General features: G+C 44.2%; 1 protein-coding gene across 1 annotated transcript; it reads right to left on the bottom strand.

Annotated features, from left to right (window-relative positions):
* Nucleotides 1-8,096: 8,096 nt before the first annotated feature.
* TTC1 (tetratricopeptide repeat domain 1) lies at nucleotides 8,097-19,469 on the bottom strand. Its single transcript, XM_056569515.1, has 7 exons — nucleotides 19,125-19,469; nucleotides 18,072-18,132; nucleotides 15,865-15,977; nucleotides 12,957-12,993; nucleotides 12,737-12,885; nucleotides 8,959-9,013; nucleotides 8,097-8,869 (listed from the first exon to the last, which is right to left on the bottom strand). The coding sequence occupies exons 1-7, from the start codon at nucleotides 19,401-19,403 to the stop codon at nucleotides 8,736-8,738; spliced, it is 828 nt and encodes a 275-aa protein (XP_056425490.1). The 5' UTR covers nucleotides 19,404-19,469; the 3' UTR covers nucleotides 8,097-8,735.
* Between the last annotated feature and the right edge of the window lie 4,190 nt (nucleotides 19,470-23,659).

Below are 23,659 nucleotides of genomic sequence, written 5' to 3' on the forward strand. Positions count from 1 at the left end.
TGCAAACGGCCATTAAAGGGGTACTCCACTGCCCCAGGGTCCGGAACATTTAGTTTTGAATGCTGGGTACGGGTTGCGGGGGCCGTGACATCACACCACGCCCCCTCAATGCAAGTCTATGGGAGGGGGCGTGGCATACGTTTTAAATTTTTTTTTTTTGATGAACAGCTTACAAATGGCTAAGAGCTATACCAGACCCCTGCCGCTCCGGTGCTAATGCTTTTCAGGACTCCCACCGGTCTTTAATGAAGTTGTGGGTTGTTCCCATGTAGCAGGTCAGTGATTGGCTGTAGTGGTCACATGTTGTGTGGACACATCTCTGGTGCCGGGTGAACAAAGAAGTGGCTATAGAATGGTAAGGTGAGTATCACTCTTTTTTTTTTTTTCTCTCCTTAGTTTATAGCATTAGAAAACCACTTTAATAATATAAAAAAAAAATTTATACGATTAAAGGGAACCATAAAATCTTTATTTTCACCATCCCCGGGGGACGCTCCTGCCCCCAGGGATGGTGAAGATATGAAGTTATAAACTAGTCACCGCCGCAAGTAGTCACCTGGGCGGGAGCTCTTCTCACCTATTCCCGTTCTTCGGCCGGGAGCGACGCCCCCTCCGCTTGATTGATGGGCCGCGTCATCGCTCTGCTTTGTCTGTTCAGTGAGCGGAACGATGACGCGGCCCATCAATCAAGCGGAGGGGGCGTCGCTCCCGGCCGAAGAACGGGAATAGGTGAGAAGAGCTCCCGCCCAGGTGACTACTTACGGCGGTGACTAGTTTATAACTTCATATCTTCACCATCCCTGGGGGCAGGAGCGTCCCCCGGGAATGGTGAAAATAAAGATTTTACCCTATATAACGCTTTACCAAGCATTATATAGGGTATAATCTGATGATTGGTTCCCTTTAAAAGCAGTAAAATGTACCTAATAAATTAATGCACCATGATGATGTTATATATATATATATATATATATATATATATTGTACAGCTAGTTACCGCATGTAGCATTAGGCTGCACAGTCACAACAAATTGTAACTAAGATGATGTTATTCTTAGCCATTTGGAGGCACTCCGCTTTTAACATTTAAGGAGCTCCTTTAAGATCATGACATGAAAATACTCAGGAATAACTACAAATGGGGAAAAAAACTTGTTGTATATATATATATATATGAATGTAATGTCTGAAGAGCGGAACCTGGTATAGTGTGCAGGTATATGTCAGTGTTTCCCGACCAGGGTGCCTCCAGCTGTTGCCGAAGGCTGTCCAGGCATGCTGGGAGTTGTAGTTTTGCAACAGCTGAAGGCACCTTGGTATAGATGTTGGGTCCTTAGTGTTTAGTTGCTACCTAAAGGGGTACTCCAGTGGAAGACATTTTTTATTAAATCAACTGGTGCCAGAAAGTTAAACAGATTTGTAAATGACTTCTATTAAAAAATCTTAATCCTTCCAGTACTTATCAGCTGCTGTGTGCTCCACAGGAAGTTCTTTTATTTTTGGATTTCCTTTCTGTCTGACCACAGTGCTCTCTGCTGACACCTCTGTTCATGTCAGGAACTGTCCAAAGCAGTATAGACTTCACATGGTAAATGTTCCTGACATAGACAGAGGTGTCAGCAGAGAGCACTGTGGTCAGACAGAAAAGAAATTCAAAAAGAAGCATACAGCAGCTGATAAGTACTGGAAGGATTAAGATTTTTTAATAGAAGTAATTTACAATGCTGTTTAACTTTCTGACGCCAGTTGATTTAAAATAGTTAAAAAAAAATAGTTTTCCACAGGAGTACCCCTTTAAGAGAACTGGAGGCCCCATCTTGGTCCTGGTTCAATCCATCACACCCACTCGCTATGTCGCCAAGCACAGTGCCCTTGTAGGAGAGCGTGGCAAGACCCTTCAGACCCTGGACATGGGTTCTAAGAATCTCATGGGGGCGGTGTCTGGGGGATTCTGCTAGGAGCCACCATACTTTCTAATCACAACCATGACCCAATGTTGGCACGGTAATGAGTATAGGGACAAGAAGTTTTGTCATAGGAACGGAAAACTCTGAAAGCCTGAATACAACCACTCACAACTCGGCACCTAAGCAATGCTAAGCATTTTTAACAGAGGTGTCTAGTGCTACAAAAAGAGCTAAGTCCCCAAAACAGCACCATCACTTGTCCTCAGGTTGGGTGTGGTACTGCAGCTCAGTTCTATTGAAGTGAATGGAGCCAAGTTGTAATACCACAAACAACCTGAGAGGACAGGTGTGGCGCTGTTTTTAGGAAATATTAGCCTTGTTTTTCTGCATCGGTGTAAAAAAATAAAAGTGTCAAAAGAATATCAGATCCAGTTATAAAAAGAAATGTGATGGGTAAAAATCAGTGACTTTGGAAGACCCCGAGGAGCACCTAACCCTAAAGATTTAATAACTGCAAATTGGCCCTTAAAGGGGTTGTACAGGAAAAAAAAAACTTTTTATATATCAATTGGCTCCAGAAAGTTAAACAGATTTGTAAATTACTTCTATTAAAAAATCTTAATCCTTTCAGTACTTAAGAGCTTCTGAAGTTGAGTTGTTCTTTTCTGTCTAAGTGCTCTCTGATGACACGTGTCTCAGGAAATGCCCAGTTAAGAAGAGGTTTGCTATGGGGATTTGCTTCTAAACTGGTCGGTTCCCGAGACACATGTCATCAGAGAGCACTTAGACGGAAAAGAACAACCTTAACTTCAGCAGCTCATAAGTACTGAAAGGATTAAGATTTTTTTTAATAGAAGTAATTTACAAATCTGTTTATCTTTCTGGAGCCAGTTGATATATATATATATATATATATATATATATATATATATATATATATAAAAAAAGTTTTTCCTGGATAACCCCTTTAATAGTAAACTATTGTTTTTATTTCTTAATTTTTCCTTTATTTTTTTGTTAATCCTCTAAAGCAGTGGTCTTCAACCTCCGGACGTCCAGATGTTTCAAAACTACAACTCCCAGCATGCCCGGACAGCCGATGGCTGTCCGGGCATGCTGGGAGTTGTAGTTTTGCAACATCTGGAGGTCCGCAGGTTGAAGACCACTGCTCTAAAGTGTAATGACAGTCTGCTTTATGCTGAGTAGTTTTTGATTGTGACTCTTGTACATATACTAGATTTTACTTTTATGTTGCAGTTTGTTGCAATTGTACAGTGAGGTCAGGTGAGAGGTTGGCCACTTTTTTTTTCTTCAACTCTATAATTCGGTGTATTTTAGTGCCTACAGGACAGCTACAGGATCCGAATTCTGGTGGTTCAGGTTTTGTGGCATTATCGTGACTTGTGTTATTCCTAAGCCCACAGAACTGTCACATTAACCTGTTTATGGTGTCAAAAAGTATTAATAAAGCAACTTACTGATATAATGTTATTAGCCATAGTGCACAGGTCTTCCATTTCAGCTGTTATTTCCCTTGTAAGCCGACATCATGTCACAGGCCCTGAATGCAGTCTGCCTCGTCCCTCCTCACCTTCTGTAAGCAGAGGATAAGACCAGTTATGTGAAGGGGGAGATGGTATTACTGCTCATTAGATTTATGACTCATTAGATAAGGCAGCAGGAAGCCGTTGTCAGTCCCAGAAGTTTCCATCAGAACATAGGGGGAAGATTCATCAAAACCAGTGTAGAGGAAGAGTGGTGCAGTTGCCCATAGCCACCAGATTTCTTCTTTCATTTTTAACAAGGCCTTTGAAAAATGAAAGAAGCTGATTGGTTGCTATGGGCAACCTTTACTCTGCACAGGTTTTGATAAATCTCCCCCATAGTCTCTGCTGTCTTTTCTAAGGATTCATAAATCTAACAAGCAGTAATACCTGCTGCCCCCTTTACATCACTCGTCTCATTCTGTGCTTACAGAAGGTAAGGGGATACAGAGCAGACTGCTTTGGGAACCTGTGACGTGACAGCTTACAGGAGCGAGCACTTCTGAAATGGAAGATCTGTGCACTATGGCTAGTAACATTACATTAGTAAGTTGTTATATTATACTTAGACACCACACACCGGTCGTTTCTTTTACTGGACAACCCCTTTAAAATATTTTCAGCAGTGTATCCCAACCAGTCTGCCTCCAGTTATGCATGCTCGGAGTTGTAGTTGGGAATCACTGACTAACCGGGTGTTATTTGTTGAATAAAGCTGCAGCATGCAGGGCGACTGCTGCTCCATTCAACCAGGAGGACACAAGGGCCCCATTCTTGTGAACAATGGGGGTACTAGTGTTCTAACCCGTACCAGACAACGCCTATCCTGTGGGTAGGTAATGAGCGTTAGCCATGTGAAAACCTCTTTAAAGAGGATGAGTAACGGGTTTTGGCATTTAGTTCAATAAGAAAGGTTCAGCTTAAAGGGGTACTCCGCCCCAAGACATCTTATCCCCCTATCCACAGGATTGGGGATAAGATGTCTGATCACACGGGACCCCCGCGATCTCGGCTGCAGCACCCCAGACATCTGGTGCACAGAGCAAACTTCGCTCTGTGCCATATGACTGGCGATGCGGAGGCTCGTGACATCATGGCCACGCCCACTCAATGCAAGTCTATGGAAGGGGGCGTGACGGCCGAGAAGTCACGAGCCTCCGGCACTGCACCCATCGCTCTAAACTAACGCCAGGTGCAGCAGGGAGATCGCGGGGAACCCCCCCGATCATACATCTTATCCCCTTATCCTTTCGCTAGGGGATAAGATGTTTAGGGGCGGAGTGACCCTTTAATGGATCCCAAGGGTACTGCAACCAAGCTGTGTAAACCCGGCACCAAATATGTTACATAGGCTATTCCAGACTTCGAATAACTGAGCGACGTTCCTCACGAACCATCCATTCCCAGCTATAAGATGTCTGACCGATTAGGAATTATGTAATAGTCATAGGAATAACTTGTATTGTCATCATTCTACAAGCCGTTTCCATAGATACTATATACACAGTGACTGATCCGTTATAGTGTAACCTGAGTAGCACTAAACATCATGTATAAAGTGTAAGCACTTACGTCTGATCGGCTCCATTGCTGCCGCCTCAACCCATCTCCGCGACCTAGAACGCTCTTCTGAGGAATTTTACTTTTAAGTGTTTTTTCTTTTTCTTCCAAACGTAATATTTAATCTAGGTTTGTGTGTGGTTTGAAAGACTCCATGTTGTATATAATTTTTTTTTTCTCCCTGCGTTTCATGTGTTCACCCATGCAAGAGAATGTCGTGTAGAATTAATATAAAACTCAATAAAGATGAGAATTTTGCTAATTTTGTTAATTCTTTTGAGAGGGTGTCCTTATAAGATCTCATTTCTGCCATTGCATGGTAGTACTGTAAGTTTTCATTGCCGAATTATGGAATTCTAAGCTAAAGGGGGTTGTCTGGGGCCAGGAATGGAGAGTCGCTGCTGCATACAAGCAACTGCACCTAAAACGAGACACACCATCTCTAGTAGCCAGTGCCTTTTTATTTATTTTTTGGCGCCTGTTCTGGAGAGACTCCAGTAGATGCTGGGTGTCCCACCCAGCATCTACTGGAGTCTTTCCAGAACAGGCGGCAAAAACAAATAAAAATACACTGGCTACTTGTGATGGTGTCTCCCGTTCAGGATACTCATTTCTTAGCCAAATTGGAGAGCAGATGGACTGGACAACTGGGCTAGGGATCGACCGATTATCAGGTTGGCCGTTACCAAAATTTCCTTGGAAAAATGAGGGTGCGTGTTATACCCCGATAAATACAGGATCTCAAAATTACCATATGGAATGAATTTATGTTAAAGTAATACGGTCATTTAAATTAACTTTTGACATGCCACGCAAATATGTCAAAAGTTAAACACCTTAAGGACCAAGGGCATACCTGTACGACCTGGTCCCGCCAGGAGCAGTGTCTAATGCCAAACATAAAAAGCGATCAAAAAGTCCCATCAAAACTAAAATGGTACCGATCAAAACTTCAGATTACAGCGTAAAATACGAGCCCTCATTACACCCCGTATACGGAAAAATAAAGTGAATGGGGTCAGAAGATGAGAATTTTAAACATACTAATTTTGGTGAATGTAGTTACTTTTTTTTTTTTTTTTAAAGAAGTACAATAAAATAAAACCTATATAAATTACCGTATTTATCGGCGTATAACACGCACTTTTTAGGCTAAAATTTTTAGCCTAAAGTCTGTGTGCGTGTTGTACGCCGATACACCCCCAGGAAAGGCAGGGGGAGAGAGGCCGTCGCTGCCCACTTCTCTCCCCCTGCCTTTCCTGGGGTCTAGAGCGCTGCTGTCGGCCCTTCTCACCCCCTGGTTATCGGCGCCGCTGCCCGTTCTGTCCCCCTGACTATCGGTGCCGGCGCCGATAGCCAGGGGGAGAGAAAGGGCAGCGGCACCCATTGCCGGCGCCGCTGCCCAGTTGCCTCCCCCCATCCCCGGTGGCATAATTACCTTGGTCGGGTCCGCGCTGCTCCAGGCCTCTGTCGTGCGTCCCCGGCGTCGTTGCTATGCGCTGAACGGTGCGGCGCATGACGTCAGTGCGCCGCGCCGTGCATAGCAATGACGCAGGGGACGCACACCGGAGGCCTGGAGCAGCGCGGACCCGACTCAGGTAATTATGCCACCGGGGATGGGGGGAGGCAACGGGGCAGCGGCGCCAGCAATGGGTGCAGCTGCCCCTTCTCTCCCCCTGGCTGTCGGCGCCAGCACCGATAGTCAGGGGGACAGAACGGGCAGCGGCGCCGATAACCAGGGGGTGAGAAGGGCCGACAGCAGCGATCTAGACCCCAGGAAAGGCAGGGGGAGAGAAGCGGGCAGCGACGGCCTCTCTCCCCCTGCCTTTCCTGGGGGTATATCGGGGTATACACGCGCACACACGCACCCTCATTTTACCATGGATATTTGGGTAAAAAACTTTTTTTACCCAAATATCCTTGGTAAAATGAGGGTGCGTGTTATAGGCCGGTGCGTGGTATACCCCGATAAATACGGTAGGTATCCTTACGACCGTATGGACCTACAGAATAAAGATAAGGTGTCATTTTTATTGAAAAGTGCGATGCGTAGAATCTGAAGCCCCCAAGTGTTACAAAATGGTGATTTTTTTTCCCGTTTTTGCCGTAGATTTTGTGGTGAAGTGATTGATGAAGTAAAATTGGTGGTGCAAAAAAAAAAAATAAAAAGGCCCTTATATGGTCTGTAGGTGCAAAATTGATGGCGGCGTTATGATTTTTTTTAGAAAGGGAGGAGAAAAAAAAAACAAAAGTGCAAAAATAAAAAGTGGCCTGGTCCTTAAATGGGTTAATCCAGGATTGAAAAAAAGAAGAAAAAACCCTCTAATTTCTTCCAAAACCAGCATCACATCTGTTCTCAAATTGTGTGTGGTATTACAGCTCATACAGCAGCCCCCATAATAGTAAATGGGAGCCGCCGGGACCCGTTGTTTGCCGTTGCTCCCTCTTAAGAGAACGGCTGTTAAAGGGTACCTTTCATCAAAAAAACTTTTGATATATTATAGATTAATGTATGCAAAATAACTTTCCAATTGCATGTTATTAAAAAATATGTTTCTTTCTATTTAATTTTCCACTTTGAAAAAATGACCACTAGAGGTCTCCCTACCAGTCCTGGCCGCAAGCCCTTTTTATAGATTTCAGGCTCATGCTGAGTCCTAAATCTCAGACTGCAGCTGGGACACAGACAAGCTCAGCACTGCTCCCTGTCAGACAGGCAGGAGCCAGCACTGTGCTCATAGCACAGCAGAGCATACTCCTGACTCTGCCTTACTGCATGCCCTCATTCATGTTACTATCTGAGCTCCGATCTTTCTTCTCTCTGCACGTGCATTTGTAAACAGAGAGGAGAAGATTCAGAGCTGCCAGCTGAGCTCGTCTGTGTCCCGGCTGCAGTCTGAGATTTAGGACTCCAGCATGAGTCTGAAATCTATAAAAAGGGCTTGCGGACAGGACTGGTAGGGAGACCTCTAGTGGTCATTTTTTCAAAGTGGAAAATTAAATAGAAAGAAACATATTTTTTAATAACATGCAATTGGAAAGTTATTCTGCATACATTAATCTATAATATATCAAAAGTTTTTCGATGAAAGGTACCCTTTAAACTCAGAAAAAAAATGACTGATAGCCGTTCTCGGCGGGGAGCAATGGCAGTGTGAAAGCCGCCTAAGCTGTTAGGGAATTGTCTGATGATAAGTTCATTGTCTTTAATAACAACCAGAAGAATTATGCACGCAGCTCTGGGTTGTAATAGAAGATCTGTCCAAAAAGAAAATGAAAGGTGAATTTTTCCCCCTTGCTTAGAGAAACAAATGACACCCTATCTACAGGGTAAAATGACAGCATTACCATAGATAAAGAAGAATGCATTTGAGTACTTGCATTTTCAGGCACTGTATTAGGAAGCAATGGTTGGTTTCATTCTAGATCTCACTGACAAATGTTTGCTCTCTATTGGTTCCACTGTAGAAGAGATCGATAGGGATTCTTTTCTCCCTTGAATAATTTATATAACAGTTCTCAATAATAAAAACACTGGTATACAAGTGTGATGGACAAATGGGGTATGAAAGCATGAACAGCTGCTTACACCAAATCACAGCCAGGTATGAAATGATAAAGCAAAAAAATTGATGGGAAAAAAAGATTTAAAAAAAAAGCTAGGTATCCAGACCGGGACAGCCAAGGAGGCTCAAGTCTATCCTGACCATGTAACACGTATTCATCATCTGTTATTGTTACTATTTTGCACAAAGTTGATTGAATATGAGCCGGTCGTAGCGTCCTGGTTGACTTGGAAGTTGTTTGTGGAAAGTCCGAAAGGCTTGAGGACAAGGTTTCCTAAATCCTTTAATTTACCTGAGAATAAAAAAAAAACAAAGTAAGACGTTGTTGGCCAAGAAGGTCGGAGTGTTCAAGGTGTAAAATAAACTGTGCCATCAACTTACTTATCATTTCCTCCTTTAATCTCTCATTTCTTTCCTCGATTTGCCTGGGCAAACGCTTAAAGAAGAAAATATTAAAGATAAAAAAGGTCAATAATTTCAGTACAGGAAATCTTCACAGATACAGTGGAGCAATGAATAAAGTTACGTCTATAAAAATGGGACATTTTTTAAGGCTTGTATGGATGAAGTAGTTCCACAGAACTGGGGATAACCGGCCCAGTACTCCAACTTAAAGGGGTACTCTGCCCCTAGACATCTTATCCCCTACCCAAAGGATAGGGGATAAGATGTGTTATCACAGGGGTCTCGCCACTGGGACCCTCACATTTTCGATGCAGCACTCGGCATTCTGTGCCAGCGCGCTGCACCCGAGATGTGACGTCACGCCATGCCCCCTCCATTCAGGTCTATGGGAGGGGGCATGACGGCCATCATGCCCCCTCCCATAGACATGAATGGAGGGGGCGTGCCATGATGTCACGTCTCGCCCGGCACAGAATGCTGGGTGCTGCACAGAGATCGCGGGGTCCCAGCGGCAGGACCCCCACGATCACACATCTTATCCCCTATCCTTTGGATAGGGTATGAGATGCCTAAGGCCGGAATACCCCTTTAAGGATATGTTCACACATGCATACTTGGCTGGAAAAAAAAATCTGCACATGTGAACATACCTTAAGGATACATTTACACGTACAGTACACACATTTGATGCTGTGTTCAGTTATTTAGATTACATTGAAATCTGCAGCTTCAAATATGCGCAGGATACTGTACGTGTGAATACCCCCTAAAGGTCAGTTCACACATGCTTATTTTTGCTGCAGCAGATTTTGTTGCCCATTGACAGTCAATGGGTAGCAAAATCGGCTGCAGTGAAACTGCAGCAAAAATAAGGGTGTGTGACTTGACCCTTAAAAGGTAGGGATGTGGTATTCCTATCGCCCGACGCCTGGGACAAGCAGTTCCAGGCAGGTTAATTTTTTCGGCCCTTAGCCCGGCTTCGGGCAAGCAGGGCGTGGCGGAGGCGCTCAGCAGTCTTTATGGAGGGGGCTCCCGACTCGTGCCCGCTCCTTACTCTGCAGCCCCTGGGTGATTTCAGTAGCCGGGGGCTGCCACTAATAGCCTGTTAAAACTGATGGCAGAGTCTAAAGGGACATGTGAATGCTCCCTGGTGTGCTAGTGGGGTGGATCTCCCCCCGCAGCATGATCCCATAGAGGTAGGGCTTACCTCAGTTCCCTGCTGTCCTGTGGCTCTGTCATTGATAGATCCTGGCTGGACTAGGCTCTATCGATGGAGCGCAGAGCACACAGATCAATGGAGTTCAATAGAACTCTATTCATCTGTATGAGAAATCTAATGATTCCTCCTAAAAGTCTAATAAAGTGTAAAAAAAAATAAAAGTTTAAAAGACACACATTAACCCCTTCCATGTTTAAAGTTCAAATCACCCCCTTTTCCCATTTAAAGGGTAGCTCCCACCATCCTATTTTTTTTTTTTGCTAGTTCCCCCCCTGTTGCTCCGTTTTAGTCCTGTGGACAATCAGTTTTTTTTATTAAATTTCCACACCCCTGAAAAATCTTAATCCTTCAGGAGTCCATGTCAGGAACTGTCCAGAGTAGGAGCAAATCCCCATAGCAAACCTCTTCTGCTCTGGACAGTTCTTGACATGGACAGAGGTGTCAGCAGAGAGCACTGTGGTCAGGCAAAAAGGAAATTCAAAAAGAAAAGAACTTCCTCTGGAACATACAGCAGCTGATAAGTACTGGAAGGATTAAGATTTTTTAATAGAAGTAATTTACAAATCTGTTTAACTTTCTGGCACCAGTTTACATTAACCCCTTAAGGACGCAGGACGTAAATGTACGTCCTGGTGCGGTGGTACTTAACGCACCAGGACGTACATTTACGTCCTGTGCATAACCGCGGGCATCGGAGCGATGCCCGTGTCATGCGCGGCTGATCCCGACTGCTGATCGCAGCCAGGGACCCGCCGGCAATGACGCCCGCGATCTCGCGGGCGTCCGCCATTAACCCCTCAGGTGCCGGGATCAATACAGATCCCGGCATCTGCGGTAGTGCGCGATTTAAATGAACGATCGGATCACCCGCAGCGCTGCTGCGGGGATCCGATCATTCAGAACCCCGCACGGAGGTCCCCTCTCCTTCCTCCGTCCGGCTCCCGGCGTCTTCTGCTCTGGTCTGAGATCGAGCAGACCAGAGCAGAAGATGACCGATAATACTGATCTGTTCTATGTCCTATACATAGAACAGATCAGTATTAGCAATCATGGTATTGCTATGAATAGTCCCCTATGGGGACTATTCAAGTGTAAAAAAAAAATGTAAAAGTCAAAAAGTGAAAAATCCCCTCCCCCAATAAAAAAGTAAAACGTCCGTTTTTTCCTATTTTACCCCCATAAAGCGTAAAAAATAAATTTTATAGACATATTTGGTATCGCCGCGTGCGTAAATGTCCGAACTATTAAAATAAAATGTTAATGATCCCGTACGGTCATTAAAAAAAAGTCCAAAATTGCTACGTTAATACATTTTATAAAAAAAAAAAAATTATAAAAGATGTATTAAAAGTTTTTTATTGGTATAAAAAAAAAGTACAGATCATGACGCAAAAAATGAGCCCTCACACCGCCGCTTATATGGAAAAATAAAAAAGTTATAGGTCATCAAAATAAAGGGATTATAAACGTACTAATTTGGTTAAAAAGTTTGTGATTTTTTTTTAAGCGCAACAATAATAGAAAAGTATGTAATAATGGGTATCATTTTAATCGTATTGACACTCAGAATAAAGAACACACGTAATTTTTACCGTAAATTGTACGGCGTGAAAACGAAACCTTTCAAAATTAGCAAAATCGTTTTTCTTTTTAATTTCCCCACAAAAATAGTGTTTTTTGGTTGCGCCATACATTTTATGATATAATGAGTGATGTAATTACAAAGGACAACTGATCGCGCAAAAAACAAGCCCTCATACTAGTCTGTGGATGAAAATATAAAAGAGTTATGATTTTTAGAAGGCGAGGAGGAAAAAATGAAAACGTAAAAATTAAATTGTCTGAGTCCTTAAGGCCAAAATGGACTGCGTCCTTAAGGGGTTAATAAAAAAAAAAAAGCACCCCTTTAAAAACTCAAGGATACAATAGATTTGGAAGCTTCAGGGTAGGTTCACACATCTTTAGCTTATTTCATGCTGCGGATGCATCAACGCTACCCTAAGGGTGTATCCTGGCACTGTAGAAAAGAAAATTATTGTAGTGGAAAAAAAAACTATACTTCCCATCACAGAAAAAAATTGCTCACCAAAATGTATTTCTATGGTGCACTAATATGGAGATCTATACAAACCAGTCAGATGTATCTGGTCATCTTATTTTAAAGGGGTACTCCAGCGCTTAGACATCTTATCCCCTATCCAAAGAATACGGGATAAGATGCCTGTTTATAATCAGTCCCCGGAGAGTGTTCACTCCGGGTCTGATTACTGTCAATCACAGCTGTCACGCCCCCTCCCATAGGCTTGCATTGAGGGGGGCATCACACAGGGCGGAGCCTTGGCGTCACAACGCTCCGGCCCCGTGATCGCCAGTAATCAGACCCGGAGTGAACACGCTCCGGGGACTGATTTTAAACGGGTGCAGCGTGCAAGATTACGGGGGTCCCCAGCGGCAGGACCCCCCGCGATCAGGCATCTTATAATAAGATGTCTAAGAACCGGAGTACCCCTTTAATGATGGCTGTGGGCTCCTTACCATGCAGGCCTCTCTGGCTTGGCGACAGGACAAGTCTTTTTCCAGGACTGATTTGTAATCTGCCAGTGCCTCATCGAGCTTATCAGTCTTCTCGTACAGTTCGGCCCTCCGCAGCAATGCCCGGATATAGTCAGGATTCAATTCTATTGCTGCAGATAAAGGACATCAGGTGAATTCCTTACTAGATAGGGGGCGAGGGGGATAAATCCAGCACACATACCTTTTGTACAGTCTGTTAGTGCAGATTCTGTCTTGTCCTAGGAAATACAAAAATATTGTAAGATGCCGATTACATAAGAACAAAGGTTTTAGCCTGATAATACATTCAGACCCCCATTTTAGAAGCCCCCCTCCCCTTCCAATAAACAAGCTGCTGGGATCACCAGAAAATAGATGGAACATGCAAGAGAACTGAGATACTGAAGGATTAGAAAAAAAAAGAGCAACTTTCTTCCAGAAACAGTGCCAATCTTGTACTCAGTTTGTGTGTGGTATTGCAGCTGTTTTGTTAAAATGAATGGAGCAGAGATGTAATACCACACATCACCTGAGGACAGGAATGGTGCTATTTTGGGGGGGGGGGGGGGGAATCTTTTTTTTTTTAAAGGGGTACACCGGTGAAAAACTTTTTTTTTTCCCCCCCCCATCAACTGGTGCCAGAAAGTTAAACAGATTTGTAAATTAGAAATTATAAATAAAAAATATTTATGTGAACCAGTCCTCAAAAGCACAGGGGAGAGAAAAAGGAAAAGACTAGTGGAGATGGGATCCAAGAAATGGTCTTTATTATATAAAAAGGATATATATGACCAATCGCCTAGCAGGGCCCTTGCTAAAGGCGAATGGAATATACTGGGTAAAAAATAGATATAATAAAAAATACAGAATATAGTAGGATTAAAATGAAATAAATATGATGGGTAAGTAGCACCAAAGAAAATTCATTAATTAAATATCTGCTGTATATATCAGGAGAAAACGTTCTCAGTCCATGTAATTCATAGGGATATTTCAATGAAAAATCCACAAGAAATGTCCAGAATGAAAAGTCACAATTAGTTTGGGTGTATCCGGAGTAACGGTATATGGTAGTGAGTGTAGCGACAATAGCTACAATAGGAAATTCATGGACAGGTAATGCAGACAATGTGGCAAACACTGTCAGCGATGAAGATGTCAAGTCTCGGTGCACAGCACCACTCACCCTCCTTTGGAGTCCTCAGGTCCGGGCTGGCACGGCTGAGTCCGGCACTCTGGATATCAATGCCCGCCTGGGTGGTATGCTGGGTGAATGGCTGAATCTCCGGGGGTCCGAGTGTCCTGGGCTGGCACGGGAGGCGTCCGGCCTTGGGGAGGATGATGTCCAGGAGTAACTCTGCCGACCGGGGCTGTGAGAGGATGCAGGTAACAGGTGGTGCGTGACCTATAGCTACTGAAGAAAAGGCCCGCGGCCTTGAAAGGCGTCTAGCCCATTATCTGCACCATATCCATAAGTGTATATCACTTCAAATAGACTGTATCTGCCATATTCCAATTGCAACAGCTGGATGCCCGCGATTCCGGGACCACTGCTGCATGCGCGCTGTTAGCACCTTATTCATACGTGCAATCCGCACCACCTGTTACCTGCATCCTCTCACAGCCCCGGTCGGCAGAGTTACTCCTGGACATCATCCTCCCCAAGGCCGGACGCCTCCCGTGCCAGCCAAGGACACTCGGACCCCCGGAGATTCAGCCATTCACCCAGCATACCACCCAGGCGGGCATTGATATCCAGAGTGCCGGACTCAGCCGTGCCAGCCCGGACCTGAGGACTCCAAAGGAGGGTGAGTGGTGCTGTGCACCGAGACTTGACATCTTCATCGCTGACAGTGTTTGCCACATTGTCTGCATTACCTGTCCATGAATTTCCTATTGTAGCTATTGTCGCTACACTCACTACCATATACCGTTACTCCGGATACACCCAAACTAATTGTGACTTTTCATTCTGGACATTTCTTGTGGATTTTTCATTGAAATATCCCTATGAATTACATGGACTGAGAACGTTTTCTCCTGATATATACAGCAGATATTTAATTAATGAATTTTCTTTGGTGCTACTTACCCATCATATTTATTTCATTTTAATCCTACTATATTCTGTATTTTTTATTATATCTATTTTTTACCCAGTATATTCCATTCGCCTTTAGCAAGGGCCCTGCTAGGCGATTGGTCATATATATCCTTTTTATATAATAAAGACCATTTCTTGGATCCCATCTCCACTAGTCTTTTCCTTTTTCTCTCCCCTGTGCTTTTGAGGACTGGTTCACATAAATATTTTTTATTTATAATTTCTACATATTACATTAGGCCTTTTGGGTGAAGGCAACACCTTTAACCTCAAACACATTATTTCTTTTATCCTAAGTGAGCTACACATATTTTACATTTCAGATTTGTAAATTACTTCTATTAAAAAATCTTAATCCTTCCAGTACTTATTAGCTGCTAAATACTAAATAGGAAATTATTTTCTTTTTGGACCACAGAGCTCTCTGCTGACATCATGAGCACAGTGCTCTCTGCTGACATCTCTGTCCATTTTAGGAACTGTCCAGAGTAGGAGAAAATCCCCATAGCAAACATATGCTGCTCCGGACAGTTCCTAAAATGGACAGAGATGTCAGCAGAGAGCACTGTGGTTATGATGTCAGCAGAGAGCTCTGTGGTCCAAAAAGAAAATAATTTCCTATTTAGTATTCAGCAGCTAATAAGTACTGGAATGATTACGATTTTTTTTTAATAGAAGTCATTTACAAATAGTTTAACTTTCTGGCACCAGTTGATTTAAAAAAAAAAAAAAAAAAAAACACGTTTTCCACCGGAGTACCCCTCTAATCCTGGATAATCTCTTAAATCCTAAATGATGCCTAGAGTAAGATGGAACTAAATAGTGCACAATTGTTTCACATGATCTACGTGGGCACCAAGAGTGCTGCATTTAAGTGAATGGTGCAATGCTACATTTTCTTGCACACACTGTGCCACCTTCATTGTTAGGATTGGCATCATACCATCATTTTTATGAGATGGGAATAACCTTTAACTTGTGTTTACAGTCATATGATGTCATTTACCTGTTTCAGTCTGGCAGCCGCTCGGTTAGAATACAGAATAGCTCTTTCTTTCTGGTAACAGGCCGGGCACTTCTGAAGAGCCTGAGAGTAAATGTCTTCAGCTTTGATATAATCTATAAAAATGAATAGTAAATAAGTGGTGAGAAGCACGCATACTCATATGATAGAAGTGGATTTCTGTTTCAGGCTCGTTGTATTTTAACCCCTTACAACAAGTACAGCATCCTGAAACCAAGGTGCTAACACAAATTTATAATAATACATCATAGTGAAAAGGCCAGTGATCTGGAATTTGAAGAGCAAGTGTATTGCATTTTGTTATTTTTTGGAGTTGATCTGCATATATCTGTGTCAAGGAAAAACATTTAAAGGAAAACTGTCACATGATCACTCCTGCACTAACCACAAGTACTGACGGATAGTGCGGGGGACGCTGATTCATATGATCCCTACCTTGCCCGGACTCATCCAGCCATTTGCCCGCAATCTTAGTTTTTCTATATATGCAAATGTGGCTGTAACTGGCACAGGCGGGGTTTTCAGGAGCCTAGTGGCACTGTGACATCAGCGCCACCCGTCCACATCGCCGCTCGCTTATCAATATTCATCCCCACCCCCCCTCTCTCCGACTCTCCCTTTCCCCGTTGCTCCTAACTGGTCTTCACTGCGCATGTGCCGCTTCCAGACATGCGCAGTTAGGAGTGGCGGGGAGAGGGATCCCCCCCCCCCCAGTCAACGCCCGACAGAGAAGGTATGTAGGGCGGCCAATACTGCTCGGCTGGTAGGGGAGACCAAGAAAGCTTGGCCTGAACAAGGTGTGTAGAGATAAGCGAAGTTACAGCAATTCGATTTGTCACGAACCTTGCGGCTCGGAGGTTGCTGACTTTATCCTGCATAAATTAGTTCAGCTTTCAGGTGCTCCGATGGATACAGTCCTAGGAGAGTCTCCAGCCCACCGGAGCACCTGAAAGCTGAACTAATTTATGCAGGATAAAGTCAGCAACCGCCGAGCCGAAGGTTTGTGACGAATCGAATTGCTGTAACTTTGCTCATCTCTAAAGGTGTATAGAGAATGGAGACGGACCCCTGAGGACCCTGTGATTTTAAAAACAGGTAGTCAGAGATAAGAGGCCCAATAACTGTAAACTGGTCATTAATCGAGTGCCTCAATAATAGGTACTTAAAGGGTACCTTTCATCAAAATAACTTTTGATACATTATAGATTAATGTATGCAGAATAACTTTCCAATTGCATGTTATTAAAAAATATGCTTCTTTCTATTTATTTTTTCACTTTGAAAAAATGACCACTAGAGGTCTCCCTACCAGTCGTGGCCACAAGCCCTTTTTATAGATTTCAGACTCCTGCTGGAGTCCTAAATCTCAGACTGCAGCCGGGACACAGACAAGCTCAGCACTGTTACCTGCCTGTGACGGGCAGGAGCCAGCACTGAGCTCATAGCCCAGCAGGGCATACTCCTGACTCTGCCTTACTGCTTGCCCTCATTCATTTTACTATCTGAGCTCCGATCTTTCTTCTCTCTGCACATGCAGTTGTAAACAGAGAGGAGAAGATTCAGAGCTGCGGGGTGCTGTGTTTACAGCCTCTATGCTGGGCCACGCCCCCCTTCCTCCCTCACACTAGGACAGCTGAATGAGCAGCCAAGAAGACAATAAATCAGGTAGAAAGAGGGGGATTTGAAAGAAAAGAAACAGAGGGATAGTGTCAGTGAGAGTCAGGGGATTAGGGAGAGTTTAGATCATGATAGGTACTCTTTAAAAAGGCTTCTGTGGGAATGAACCGCCTTCACTTGAGGAAATTACTTCATAATATCATAACAACATTTAACCACGAGATGCCACTGTCACCACTGACAGCAGCATCTAGGGCCTAGGTGTCCATTCTGTAGCCCTCCAGTTGTTGCAAAACTACAACTCCTAGCAGGGACAGCAATTGGTTGTCTAGGCATGCTGGGAATTATAGCTTTGCAACAACTGGATGGATGCAGGCTGGACAAGCAGGATTCAGGGGGTAATTAATCAGCATCAGCGCTAACTCTGTTGACTGCTGCTGTTAGCCAGTCGCCAGCAGCCACACGCCATGGAATAGACTTCGCTCCTCAGCCCATTCTATACTTCTGGAATATCTAAACCAGACAACTTACTGTGGAGAGACAGTCCTGACATGACGTCTACGTGCACTCACCTCCTCCCTTGAAGAGCTCATTTCCTTCTTCTTTCAATCGAGTGCTCTCGCTTCTCCTCTCCTTTAAAGGAAAAACAGATAACATTACAGCCTCTTATACTGATGGGTGGGTCTCATTGTTATTACAGTCAAGTGTTTAGCAAATCTACAGTAAATGCCATCAAACCCGATTGTTTTAGTTTACGTAACCCCCCCCATAATGATGCAGGCTACTTCGAAATGCATTAAATACGCAAGTAATTCGGAAATTGTTCTTCCATGACACATTGTACTATAGGTCAGTGGTAAATTGTAGCCGATACCTTCAGCTATTATTTGTGAAAAACTGCGAAATTTGGTAACGATGTTGAAAGATTCACATTTTTTCAAAAAAATTCTGTCTCCGTTTTAAAGAATCATAGCCATGCCCCGTGTTAAAAATTAAAGGGGTACTCCGCTGCTCAGCGTTTGGACCAAACTGTTCCAAACGCTGGAGCCGGGAGCTCGTGACGCCCCCTCATGACATCACGCCCAGCCCCCTTAATGCAAGTCTATGGGAGGTGGCGTGACAGCTGCTGTGAGATGTAACCCGTGTCTTCTACTTGTGAGCTTAGATTTGCTTTGGATTTGATAAAGGGAGGAATCCCGAAAACTTCTCTACAAAATGCTGTTAGTCCAATAAAAAAAGGTTATTACAAGATACTGCAACATTTTATGATTTGCATATATATATATATATATATATATATATATATATATATATTTTTTTTTTTTTTTTTTTTTTATATATATAGTTGTTTTTTCCTGGGTAACCCCTTTAATCCTATATATGCAGCAGCGGTGGCATCCAGAGTTAAATTACAAAAACCGCCATGGGGCAGGAAGGGGTTAAGTCAGTTCTGTTTTACAGTGAGACCTAAGACAGTGACACAAGACCCGTGGTTTTAAAGCTATTTTGCAAAACTACAACTCCCAGCATCCCCGGACAGCCTTCGGCTGTCCGGGAATGCTGGGAGTTGTAGTTTTGCAAAATAGCCATAGACAGGGAGCACCTCCATTATCCCTATCACTTACCTCTCTCTCCTCCTCAGTCATATCCTTCTCCATCTCCATCAGGATATTCTCATCCACCTCCACATCATCTCCTCTTGGTACAGCCCCGTCCTCCTCCTCGGCACACACAGCTTCTCCATCCCGCGATTCACTTCCAGAAACTTCTACCACCTCCTCCTTCTGCACGGTCGCCTCTCCCTCCTCCTCAGACACCCCACTAGCTCCCACAAGCTCCTCGGTACAGTCATGGAAGTCCTCCTCTCCCTCCTCACCGGAGCGTTTAACCTCCGGGGCCTCCATTTCTGCAGACTGTCACCGACTCAGAACACTTCCGGTTCTTCTGCTGCGGCAACCACGTCACTTCCGGCTTCTTGACGTAACGCTACAGTATCGAAAGCGGTAGCTGTTACTGCGTGTCTTCAATAAACTTTATTGCTCGAGAACATTGAACACAAGCTTTGTTTTAGAATATTGGATTAATATTATAGTAGTGTCTGTTGTGTGATGGACACTTTGATTATTAAGGTTTTTTTTTTTTAATGAATAATTATTCATCCCATCCTTGACACTATCTTTATTTTGTGGCTCGGGTACGATTATAGTGATACGCAATTTATATGTGTTTTTTTTTTTTTAAACAAAATCCAATTTTTTGACCTTTTTTTGTGTTGTCATGTTGTGACAACCATAACTTTTATTTTTTTTGTTGTGTGAGGTTTTTTTTTTTGCGTGACAAGCTGTACTTTTTATTGGTACCCATTTTAGCGATACATGCTTTTGATCACATATCTTCCACTTTTTTGGAGGCAAGGTGACCAAAATTAGAAGTTCTTGTGTTTTATTTATTTATTTTTGGTTGTTTTTTATAGCGTTCACTTTGCAGGATAAATACCTTTATCATTTTATAGTACAGGTCGTTATAAATGTGGCAATACCTCATATGAATAGTTTTTTTTATTTATTGAAAAACATTTTATTTTGATACTTTTTACTTCTGATCGCTGGCATATTATAATGAAGTTGTTACTGCCTGCGCTCCGCCCGCACATTTCGGCCGTGAGCGCATTGTCCCTACTCCCGGCGGGGCCGGGATGCGCATCGCGGGACGCGCCTGCATCCGCTCCTGTGTCTCGGCCCAGTCGCGCACGCACGATGGAGCTCTGAGATTTAAATGGCCAGTACGCCCTTAATGTGTATGCACCTGACACTAACTAATAAAGTCCCTGCACCTCCCATACTTCCCTGCCGGATCTTCAGTGCCATTTGCCTGAGAGAAAGCGTACCCTTTGCCTGTTTGCCATTCCTGTGTTTCCAGACCTTCCTGCTACGTTTTTTGACTACGAACCTTAGCCGCCTGCCTTGACCTTCTGCTACGTTTGACTATGCTACAGCCTCATCCCTCTGTACCTCGCCATGCCTAGTTACCTGTGTGGTCGAGCCATGTCGGAGGTAACGACCTGGGTGTCGCCTGCCGCAGCAAGCCCATCCTGCCTTGCGGCGGGCTCTGGTGAAAACCAGTGGCACCTTAGACTCCGCTCCCCGATACGGTCCGAGTCATCAGCCACACAGGTGGAGGATCCACTTCCAGCTCCGTGACAGCCTCTACCCAGGTGCGTGACAGCAGTACTGTATTGCAGTATAGTACAATTGTCAGAATACACTGACAGTCCGCCTGTAACACCCTGCCTGTGGCTGGACCTTACTCACAGGTTTCTGTACTTGGCAGAAGTAGGCCATCAACTGGCCTCTGGCTGCCAATGCAACCATCAGGACCTCACGATCGCATTGCTCCCTCCCCCTGTCAATCCTATAGATGCAGTCATCAGTACTGACCACAGGATCTATGGGGTTAAAACTGCCGAACTCGGTGCAATCTCGGTCTCGGCAGTTGCAGCGGAATCCCAGCTATGATTGACCGAGCAATTAAATAGGTAGGGAATTGAACGACCCCACAGCATGGTCGTACTCACACATCCTGTAAGAAAAATTTGGTATCTGGTGTGATGTGAGGTTTAGGGGCAGATGGTGTTGCCCAGGGGTAGATGGTGTTAACCCCTTAGTGTTCGTGACGCCAGGGCGTGGTTTGCCTATGTAACCACCCAAAGGTAGCACCGCTAGTCCTAGGTTAGGCAGGGCAAATAATAGTCCAAGGCCAGGTTAGGTTAACGGTAGCTTTTACTAAGGTAGACAGAGGTGACCAATAACACAGGGGACATTGCAGCCTGCTGGGACTTGCAGTGACTTGACAGACTTTAACACAGCCACGTTGGCAAAACAGTACATGACTAGACATGACACTGGCGATTGGGTTGCTGGAGGCTCTCTGCCCAATGCCTTGGCTACTGGGGTCCCTTGGCATTCTACACTTCCTCCCAGAACACTAGTTATTTTTATGCTAGACATTTTCTTTTTAGATAACGTTTGACGTTTCTTACCTTTGACTTTTGTTACATGCTTTTGTGGGAACAGGAATACCTTCTGCCCAGCAAAGTATCCTGAGCACGTGGACACAAGAAATTACATTAGACATTTTAGACATATAAGACATTTGTATGGACTGTGTAGTTGTATGTGTTACAGCCCTAATGTACAATGGATATGTGTACATGTCTTCATGTATACTTATAACTATGTGTAGTACACAACTTTACTCTTGACTGTACATGATGTTAGCGATGGGGTGAAATGTTGCTTCTCCTTACCGTTCAGGATACCCCTGCAAAGAAAACTGACAGAAAACACGGTGCACCATGACGTTTGGTGTACAACAAATTATATACATCTTATTATACTACAACCATTTTAGTATGGAAACAAAAATATATCCCTTGCTCATATTGGTGACCAAAAATATATTACTATGGCATATTTACATAGATGTCCTTGTATCGCCCAGTAGTCCAGATACACTATAGAGTTAAGGTTCTTAGAGCTCAGGCTCTGTCAGGTTCCTGAGGAGACTCTTGGCCTTAGCCGGGCACAACACTTACGAAATTGTTTACCACAAAACTTTCTAGACTAGTTCGTCAGACACTGTGCTTAAACATTGCTTGTAAACCTAGAACAACAAAAATTGTGCTTGCACACAGAAGTCAGTTAGTCATACGACCAAGTTTTGTAAAGTTACTGTACACGAGTACACAAATAGAACATTTCTTTTATGTAGGTACTCTTCTATTCCAACCGCGTTGATCAAACTGCTTTCTAGGCTGTGACATATACCTAGGACCACGAGACTGGGCCCCCTCCATGGGATTCACATGTGTGTTCCATGAGAAATGGGACAAACTGGATTCAGTGATGGTCTGACTCATGGTGACCACCACTTGTACAGCAGCAGCTTGTGCCACCGAGGGAATGACAATTGGTGCCTGTTGGGCCGGCCAAACTTCCTGAACAGCTGTAGTAGGCCGAGGCACTTTTGTTGGTGCCCGATGGTCAGGACAAACTTCCTCAACAGCAGGAGTAGGCCTGGGCACATCTGTGAACACCTGCAGACTGGGCCAAACCTCTGTGGCAGCACGAGTGGGCCGGGTCAATTTTTTTAGACAAATTTAATATGGAGTTTTTCAGCATCTTGACTTTTAGGACATAGACATCATGGAGAGGATAGATAGAGTAGCAGGCTTTTTCAACGTCTTGGCCTATGCTGTCTGGGATCAGTTTGTTAACAACCTCCTTCAAGTCATTTGTTTGTACCTTTTGGGTCAGTATTTCCATCATCTTGTTGCAAATTTGACGGACTTGTTGATGCTGGGCATAGGATACCTTTCTGATCTGATTGTTGTGCACCTTGATGGAGTCAACACAGAAGAGATGGAGAAGGTAGCCGTCTGTAGTCTTCCCATCCACTTGTGCTTTGATTCGAGTCCTCCGTTATTTACAACTGAGCCCCCCTGCAACCTGGGGAGTACTGGCCCTTGAAGATGCTTTGGTAGATGCTGCAGCTGCTTAGTCTGTACAGCGGCAAGTACCCGAGAACCCTGCTGGGCATGAATGGGGTTCATGTGACTCATCACAGGTACCGGAGACTGACTTGCAAGCGTTGGTATCGGCGGCTCACTTGCGATCTGCGTCTCATTTGCGATCGTTGGTGTCTGCAGAGTCTGCACTGCAGTGGGTACCCGGACAGAATTAGTAGAGCCAGACGCAGCCACCGGGATTCACAATACGACTGCGCCCAGGGAACTTCCTGTTTTCGTCCCCTCGGCAACGGGCTCCAGTAAAATGGCCCCCGGCCGGAAACCAGTAATCAGCGCAGCACTGACTTCCGGTCACCCGGCAACAGGAGGCAGATCTCCACAGTTCTACTTAGGATTAGGAACTGCAACTTGACTTCCACGCCCAGGGGCGAAACGTTGACCAGCGCGGGACATCTTCGCACGCTTCTCGGGCTCCTCCTCAACCCTTTCAGGTACCGATTTAGCAGAATGGCGCAGCAAGGCCTCAGTTCTGATTTTGCACATTGTCCAAATAACTTTTACAGACTTCCCAACGGCAGGCAGCAAAACTTTCTTCACCTCCCCCTCTACTTTATCAGTGCTACAGTAAAAACA

The sequence above is a fragment of the Hyla sarda genome, chromosome 4 (genome assembly GCF_029499605.1).
Source record: "Hyla sarda isolate aHylSar1 chromosome 4, aHylSar1.hap1, whole genome shotgun sequence".
NCBI classification, from domain to species: Eukaryota; Metazoa; Chordata; class Amphibia; order Anura; family Hylidae; genus Hyla; species Hyla sarda.

Bases quoted from the DNA above. Each gene is read 5' to 3' on its own strand.
- TTC1 (XM_056569515.1), bottom strand. From the start codon at position 19,403: ATGGAGGCCCCGGAGGTTAAACGCTCCGGTGAGGAGGGAGAGGAGGAC. The intron at 12,994-15,864 runs GTAAATGACATC...TGTATTTCCTAG, and splicing joins CGGCTGCCAGACTGAAACAG to GACAAGACAGAATCTGCACT. The intron at 8,870-8,958 runs GTAAGTTGATGG...TTTTATTCTCAG, and splicing joins ATTAAAGGAGGAAATGATAA to GTAAATTAAAGGATTTAGGA.